Source organism: Arabidopsis lyrata, assembly GCF_000004255.2.
Source record: "Arabidopsis lyrata subsp. lyrata unplaced genomic scaffold ARALYscaffold_378, whole genome shotgun sequence".
In the NCBI taxonomy this organism is placed as follows: Eukaryota; Viridiplantae; Streptophyta; class Magnoliopsida; order Brassicales; family Brassicaceae; genus Arabidopsis; species Arabidopsis lyrata.
Window position 1 is genome coordinate 1 of NW_003302288.1, and position 8,822 is coordinate 8,822.

The 8,822-nt window shown below is 36.6% G+C and overlaps 2 protein-coding genes across 2 annotated transcripts; one reads left to right on the top strand and one right to left on the bottom strand.

Moving 5' to 3' along the window:
* The first annotated feature begins 45 nt into the window (after window positions 1-45).
* LOC9298602 (inactive disease resistance protein RPS4) lies at window positions 46-5,640 on the top strand. Its single transcript, XM_021013950.1, has 5 exons — window positions 46-581; window positions 1,883-3,035; window positions 3,132-3,437; window positions 3,529-4,425; window positions 4,522-5,640. Exons 1-5 carry the CDS (start codon window positions 127-129, stop codon window positions 5,107-5,109), a joined length of 3,399 nt encoding a protein of 1,132 aa, XP_020869609.1. The 5' UTR covers window positions 46-126; the 3' UTR covers window positions 5,110-5,640.
* A 106-nt stretch (window positions 5,641-5,746) lies between these two features.
* LOC9298601 (disease resistance protein RRS1) lies at window positions 5,747-7,654 on the bottom strand (the record flags this gene model as incomplete). The annotated part of the gene is made up of 3 exons (XM_021014032.1): window positions 5,747-6,249; window positions 6,342-6,638; window positions 6,842-7,654. Coding segments are annotated over 3 exons (1,431 nt in total), but the record flags the coding sequence as incomplete, so codon positions are not given.
* Window positions 7,655-8,822: the final 1,168 nt, after the last annotated feature.

Below are 8,822 nucleotides of genomic sequence, written 5' to 3' on the forward strand. Positions count from 1 at the left end.
CACTATATATATAAGAGGACATCACTGACATGATATATGTATTGTAAAACCAATCATTTGCTTCTCAAAAAATAAGCAATTGCAAACTTTGTCTCCCATCCCCAGAAAACAAAAAGAAAAGGTGAGATGTCATCTTCCAACGTCGGAACAGAAGTGTTCATCAATTTCCGAGGCGAAGAGCTGCGTAACAACTTTATCTCCCATCTACATGACGCTTTGCACCGCATGGGGATCAAGGCTTTTATAGACAGTGATGAGCCACCGGGTGAGGATCTTGATATATTTTTTAAAAGGATTGAGCAGTCCAAGGTCGCACTGGCAGTCTTATCGAGTAGGTATACAGAGTCACATTGGTGTTTGGAAGAGCTGGCGAAGATAAAGGAGTGTGTGGATCGAAGCTCTCTACGGGTTATTCCAATCTTCTATAACGTGGACCCAACCACGGTGAAAGAGCTCGATGGAGATTTTGGTCTTAAGCTATGGGATTTATGGAGGAAGGACGGTCGAGACAACCGGATCCTGAAGTGGGACGCCGCTTTGCAGGACGTTGTGGACAAGATTGGCATGGTGTTGGGAATCCGGTACGTATTGCTTTAGATTAAAACTATATTATCATGTCTATATAAGGTTTGATTACAGTAGTATATAGTGTCTTTCTTTTTGGGGTCAATGGTATTATTAACACGTTTTAAAAGAAGAGAAAAAACCTTGGAATTGAAGTCAGTTGAATGGCTCTTAGTTTTGAGAATAATGGCTTGAACTCGCAGAATTTTAGAATTTCTTTGAAGAAGATGCAGTGTATGGTTTTTCTTTTGGTCAACATATTTTTTCTTAATTTGATAGTGTGCGGCGAAAACTTAGTTAATAAATTTAGTGTAGTTTGATTACATAAAATATTTAAAAACTAATATGAATGTACAATAACAAAATAATGTATATATTAAATCTATAGGATTATTTTGGTTTTAATCTATACGATATGTAGAGTTCTTTTATCGGAATGAGTTTCATTCATCTATAAATGTTTTAGAACAACATATTTCATACTTAAATGACAAACAATCATATACATTATTATGCATAATATGCACTTTCTAATACTACTAAGTTTGAAGATTTCAAAGTGCTTCTCAATAACAAGTAAGGGGGTTTATTGTGTTTGCATGATTTAAATTTGGTAAAGATTCATGTATTAAATCGTTAAAATTACTTTTTCAAAACTTCCAAATTTCAAGAAACATAACCACACATCTCAAGTTTGAAAATGGATTATGTGTTACACCAATTACATGTAGTGCATCTGTGCATGTTCACATATAACATAATACATATGACATGACATAAATACTATAAATATCATATTCTGATATACACCGGACGTCACCACAAACACCGGTCATATGAGAATATGACACTTATCACAAACTAGAAAAAAAAAAGACGCTAGCTCAAAAACCTAAGACACATAAAATGGCCGTCACCAAAATACTAGCTATTACCTTTTTTTCCAAGAATAAATTTTGCATTAGATTTATACATGTTTTTGAAAAAATGGTCGATAACCTCTTTTGATTCTATAATATGCCCAAAATGACTTATGTTGGGAACTGATCAGGAGTTAAAAAGTTAGTCTATTTTCTAAACCAGCAATTGATGTGTTATTTGAGATAATTGAAAAATAAAATAATGAATATCTATTTTTTTTATATGTAAATATCTAACAAATTAATTCTTCAGTTGACTATATATAAAAAAATGTTTGAGACATTTTATAAAAAATTCAAAAATATCAAAATTTGTTGCATATGGACTTCTTTTAAATTTTAATTTGTTGCATATTGTTTGACTTCGCTTACATGGGTTCCTCTCTGTTTCTCTGCAGGAACGAATCCGAGTTCGTGAATGATATCGTTAAACACGTTCAGAATGCCCTAGAGCCGAAGGCAGCTCTAACCGAGCACCAAACAGTATCAAACCCTAAACCTAAAGAAGCCTCTAACGGTAACGGAGCACCAAGAAGTATCAAATCAGGCGGACAACGCTTGACACAATTAGAAGAAAAGTTGGATTTGGATTGCAATGAAAACAAAACCCGCTATGTAGGAATTGTCGGGATGGCTGGTATCGGCAAAACCTATCTCGCCGATAAACTGTTCCAAAAGTTGAAGACGAAGATCGGCTGTAACGTGTTCCTGAAGCTTGTCCGTGAGAAGACAACCGATGAGGACCTGTATTTGGAGAAGAGGCTTGTGGAAGGGTTACTGAATAAAACTATAAATTTCAGTAGTAAAAATCCACTTGAGGAACGGAAGAATGACCTAATCCAGAAGAAAGTTGTGGTTGTTTTGGATAATGTGAGTGACCAGAAAGAGATCGAGCCGTTTCTAGGGATTTGCAACTGGATTAAGGAGGGGAGCATAATCGTCATCACTACACGGGACAAGTCACTGCTCAAAGGAATGAACTGCGATATCTATGAGGTCCCCAAAATGAACGACAGAGAGAGCTTAGAGCTCTTTAAAGATCGAGCTCAAGTCTGTAGCAGTACTAATTTTGAAGAAAATTTCATGGAGCTGTCTAAGAAGTTCGTGGATTATGCGGGAGGGAACCCATTAGCACTCAAGAATATTGGTAAGGAGCTCTACGCGAAAGAAAAGGATCACTGGGAAGAAAGACTTAGAACACTGACACAGTGTTCCAACCCTAAGGTCAGAGAGAAGTTAAGAAGCTCTTATGATGAACTAAACGAGCAGCAGAAGGATGTGTTTCTTGATATAGCCCATTTCTTCAGATCAGAAGATGTGAAGTATGTTACAAGTTTACTTGATTCTTTTGACCCTGGATCTGCCGAAGCTGGGAAGGAACTAATTAAAGGTCTCGTAGACAAGTTCTTGATTAGCGTATGTGATGGTCGGGTTGAGATGCATAATCTACTCTTAACAATGGCTAAGGAACATGTTGGAGATACCGCAGGGAAATACTGGCTGTGGTCGTCGAATTGTGAAGAGTTTACTAGTGCGTTGAGTAACATAGAGGTGAGATAAGGAAATTTGAAACATTATCATACATTGCCAGTGTTTTCTTTATGTATGTGCTGCAATAACTTTTTGTACCTCTTACTTGATGAACAGGGAAAAGACAAGGTTAGAGGAATTATCATAGACATGTCTAATGTGGAGGAAATGCCCTTAGACAACCAAGCCTTTGTTGGTATGAGCAGTCTACGGTACCTGAAAGTGTGTGATACTGGCCATAGTGAAGCTCAGTGCAAGTTGAACTTACCCGATGTACTTGAATTCCCAAAAGATAATATTGTCCGCTATCTTAACTGGGTGAAATTCCCAGGAAAGGAACTTCCATCAGACTTCGAACCCACAAATCTTATCGATCTTAGGTTGCCTTACAGTAAGATTACCAGTGTATGGAAAGATGCTAAGGTTTGTATCTCTTTAATTAGTTTAAACTTAGATTGGACTGGCTTTGTGTAGTTTTTGTGACTAATGGTGGAATTCTTTTTTGTCATCACAGGTTGCACCAGAACTGAGATGGGTTGATCTCAGTCACTCGAGTAACTTGAGTTCCTTGTTAGGATTATCAGAAGCACCAAAACTTTTGAGATTAAACCTCGAAGGCTGCACGAGTTTGAAAGAGTTACCAGAGGAGATGCAAAAGATGAAGAAACTCGTTTCCCTAAACCTAAGAGGATGCACAAGTCTCTTGTCTCTGCCAAAGATCACTATGGATTCCCTGAAGACTCTCATTCTCAGCTGCTGCTCAAAATTTCAGACATTTGAGGTGATTTCAAAGCATCTAGAAACTTTGTACTTAAACAACACTGCAATAGATGAACTTCCTCCGACCATTGGTAATCTCCATGGACTTATCTTCTTGGATTTGAAAGACTGCAAAAATCTGGCGACTCTTCCTGATTGTCTTTGGAAGATGAAATCTCTTCAAGAACTCAAACTCTCTGGTTGCTCAAAGCTCAAGAGTTTCCCTAATGTTAAGGAGACCATGGTAAATTTGCGGATTTTGCTGCTTGATGGAACATCAATTCCACTGATGCCAAGCAAAATTTTTGACTCATCCTTTCTGAGGCGTCTATGCTTAAGCAGGAATGAAGAAATCTGCAGCCTACTATTTGACATGAGTCAACTGTTCCATCTGAAATGGCTCGAGTTGAAGTATTGTAAGAACCTTACATCTCTTCCGAAGCTTCCACCGAATCTTCTGTGCTTAAATGCACATGGTTGTAGTTCACTAAGAACAGTTGCGAGTCCACTAGCCAGTCTTATGCCAACAGAGCAGATTCATTCCACCTTTATTCTTACTGACTGTCACAAACTGGAACAAGTCTCAAAAAGTGCTATCATATCTTACATTCAGAAGAAAAGCCAGTTGATGTCAAATGATCGACATAGTCAGGTATATATCCTCTTTTTTCTCATTTTTTCATTTAACTATACTCAAACATCCAAAGTTTAATTTATGATTTTCCTTTGACATTACTTTAACTTGTAGGATTTCGTTTTCAAGTCCTTAATTGGTACTTGCTTTCCTGGATGTGATGTACCTGTATGGTTCAACCACCAAGCACTTGGGTCAGTCTTAAAACTGGAGCTGCCTCGAGATGGGAATGAAGGAAGATTAAGTGGTATATTTCTATGTGTTGTAGTCTCATTTAAGGAGTATAAAGCCCAAAATAACAGTCTCCAAGTGAGATGCACCTGTGAGTTTAGTAGTATATCCCGGGAAAGCTTCATTGTTGGTGGTTGGTCCGAACCAAACGAGGAGTTGCATACGGTTGTGTCGGACCATGTCTTCATTGGCTACTCCACTCTGTTTAATAGCAAGCAACGTAAACAGTTTTCATCAGCTACTGAAGTATCCCTTAGATTTGAAGTGACAAATGGTACAAGAGAGGTTGCAGAATGTAAGGTGATGAATTGTGGCTTCTCTTTGGTTTATGAGTCTGATGAAGCTGAGAGCGCAACTTGGGAGGCAAATCTTATGGAGAACAGTACAAAAGGCAATAAAAGGTTGCCAAAAACCTTCAGTTTTCCTTGGAATAAAGCCCAGCACTCGAACAAAGGATCTCATTTTCATTGAGAGTTCTGTTTCAAGAAACTTTGGTATTGAATCTAAATGATGTCTCTGTTACAAGATAGCAAAGTCGGCATGTGTACAAAGTGGATGCATTCAAATAAAGTATCAGAAAAACAATCTCGGAGGAGAGGCAATAAAGCAATAAGCAAGAGGCTATGCTCGCTGAGGAAGCATATGGCTTCTTCCTCTTTTGCTATCTGAGTAGGTGTGTGATATGGTATCTGTTGTCATGCGGAAACTCTATCACCTTTTGGCATTGTTTTCTCGAAACATTCTAAAATAAACGAGACCAAATTGTTTTTTCATTCTCGAGCAAATAGAAGAAATTTTAACCAAAGAAAAATATGGAAAAAAGCTTCCTGGCCAAAATGTTCTTCTCATTTTCGAAGCAAGGCTAAATATTTTGTTTGATATTTATTCTAATATGTTATTTTTGATAAGGAACTCATTAAATCAATTTGATCGTTGAGAATTTTAGCTGTTAATGTATTCTTATTTAGCAAGTAACAGTAGCTTGTCATCCACGGACACAAAACAGAGCAAGAGAAATACAGAGTTGATATTCACAATCCAAATGAACTAAAACCAACCCAGCCGTATTATGTTCCTATACTTCTCTTTTCTTATAGCATAGGTAAAAAATATTGAACATCATTTTCTTCTACTTTCTGTCAAATGTCAAATAACAAGACTCTGATCTGAGTTTCAAGCTCTATTTAGGGTAATTCTGCAATCCCTTACTTTTTAAAGACATGTCTTGGAGAAACCTTGAAAGTTTGAGCATCTCAATACTCTTCAACATAGTAAATCATTTTATTTTTCTTATGAAAAGCTCTCTGTGTTATCCTCAGGTTCCAGCTCTACTAACGTGGAGAACACCATTGATTCAAATTTTGTTTCTCTTAAGCCGCCTTCTGGATCAAGTCTTTTTATTTCCTCTAGAATCTCTTTACGTTTGAGTCTCGTGCAACCAGAAAGATTTAGAAGTTGAAGATTCTTTAGCTGATCAATGTGTGGGATGCTCTCCAAGCTTGTACAACCTTGAAGATCTATTTGCTCAATACTACAAGCTTTCATAAGTACATCAACTTCAACTAGTTTCTGAGAATGGCTAAGATTTATTATCTTCAACTTCACCAGACTCTGTAAAACATAACAAAACACATAAATTAATAGCTCAATTAAGGTAAGAATGACCAAAAAAAAACAACTCTGGTTCTTGGATTTAACCCAACCTTGGTTCCTTCCCAGAGATTCTGAAGCTGACTATAAGGCATATTGAGTTCAACAAGGTGTCTAGGATCAAAGTCTTCAGGCAACGATCGCAACGGATACTTTTCCCAGTGAAGTAGCCTGAGCTCATAAGGCAAAGAGCGGAGTCTCTTGGGAAGATGGAATTCTTGAGCACTTTCAGAGTTTGAACTGTAGATCTTCAACAGTCTAAGATTATACATATTCTCAAAGGCCTTAGGATTAACATCAACGGTTAAGTTTGTTGTGTCTAGAAAAATTCCTTCAATAACTTCAGTGCCCTGAAATGAAAAAAACACACACACACAAGAGGATCAGATTGATAAAAATTTAAAGGTCATGCAAACAGATTTAGACCAAACCTAATAATTTAGAGCAAGAAAAATAATGGAACTAACTGCCATTAACCGAAACGAAGTTTCCAATGTCCCTCCCCAACTTGCAAATAGTAGGAATATCAGAATGTGACCAGTATAGCTAGTACCTTAGGTTTATTTTCTTTTAGAAATGATTTAATGCTTGAAGGCTCCCACAATCTGCGATGCCTTGCGATTTGATTTTTTTCTTCATTGACGATATTCCGAGCAACATCCTGAATCAAAAATTGCATCTCAACTTTGTTGTTCTTCGATATCATCAATAAAGACCGTTCTACGAGATGTTCAATACCAACGTGTGGGAAGAAACCACACCCTTCAAGTATACGAATGACATAATCGAGGTTTTCACCGTTAAAGAAACAAGCAATGTCTAAGAATATGCTCCTCTCATCTTCACTGAGCACATCATAACTGCTCTTGAACACATGCATAATCTCCTGTGGAGGACATTGCTTAATCATCTCGAATTCGGCCACCATTTCTTCCGGTTTCTTCTTCCCCAGCTCTCTGCCATAGAGACAGAGAGCTAAAGGATTCCCATTAGCATACTCAACGACCTTCTTTGACACTTCTACACGATTACTATCACTTGGTTCTTTTTCTGAAAACGCAAACCGTGTGAATAACCGTTGAGCCTCCTTCCTGTTTAAAGCCGGTATCTCGTAAATACTATCAACCTGACACTGATGAAGAACTTGTTTATCTCGGGATGTTACGATTATTAAACTTTCGGGACCAAAACAATGATCAAATCCTCCTAGGAAAGACTCAGCATCCATTGGATTGCGCACATCATCAAGAACAACAAGAACTCTTTTCTCTCTTAGTTTGTCGATCAAATATTCTTCCCGTAATACGTATAATCCCTTCTCATTAAACGCTACGTGGAAGTCTTGGATGAAGCACTGAGTTTCAAAGAGTGTTTAAGTTAATTGGTTATAAAGGATTCTTGGAGAAATGGCGTTTTTGCCCAAATCCAAGGGATACCTCTAATCCCTTAATCCGGTATAAGTCAAGGAGAATTGCTTGTAAAAGCAAGTTTTGTTTTCCCTAGCATACTTCCGAGTAGTACCCGGTTATTACCTTGTTGGACACAACGTTTTGCCCGCACATCCGCTACGGATATGTTTGTACCAACTGCCGAGTCACTGCAAGTTGTTAACAGGAGTTATCTTTTGATAGTAACTTTTCCTTCTCTCCAAATATCATTCATCAAGTAACCGTGTATATTAATAGTACATATCCTAGAAAAATGTAACCATGTATGAATACATAGGATGGGAGATATGACTAAAGTATTACCGTTGATAGTAACGGTTTTACAATACGAAAATCATCACTTTTCAATATTAGCATATTACACTTGTGACTTGTCTATGATGAAACTATAATAACTGAGTAACTGACGGCTGTGTTCTGACTGAAATTGGCTGAAAATGTAAAATATTTTATAGCACATTCCTATATTTATCAATCCTAATAGATTTGAAGTCACTAGTTGTTTTAACAAACAAAAATGGTCATCACAAAGAAAATATTCAAGAAAACAAAAAAACTCAAATCTCCGTAAATTAAATAATATCTTATTAATTAGTTTTTAACTATGTTGCATGGAAACTCTCTTCGAGGTCCGTTTCCCGTTTCTGAAACGTTTCGGAAACGGAAACTCTTCGGAAACACGAAAAACGTCACGGAAACACGTTTCCTAAAAATCTATGTTTGGAAACACGATGGAAACTCACGTTTCCAAAATGGAAACGCGACAAATTCTTTTTATTGACTTTGGAAACTTAATAAATAAAAGTTAAAAATATTAAGATTTATAATACATATAACTAATTTTGGAAGACTCTGAGTTTTAAGATCTTTCTATCGACAAACTAGATTTGGAGGCATCTTTATATGATCTATGATGAAACTAATAAAAATGAGAATGAAAATATTGGTCTAAATTACATATTTGAACTTGAATCTTTTAATCTTTATCTTTTAAAATTTTAGTTAACCTATTTAATATTGATGTTTGGGACTTGTATTGTTTAATTAAACCATTTTTTATAGTTTTATGTTAATGTGATTAGCCGT

Excerpts from the sequence above, each read along its gene's own strand:
- LOC9298602 (XM_021013950.1), top strand. The coding sequence starts at position 127 with ATGTCATCTTCCAACGTCGGAACAGAAGTGTTCATCAATTTCCGAGGC. Across the intron at positions 3,438-3,528 it reads GTGTATGGAAAGATGCTAAG|GTTGCACCAGAACTGAGATG; the intron begins GTTTGTATCTCT and ends TTGTCATCACAG. Across the intron at positions 4,426-4,521 it reads CAAATGATCGACATAGTCAG|GATTTCGTTTTCAAGTCCTT; the intron begins GTATATATCCTC and ends TTTAACTTGTAG.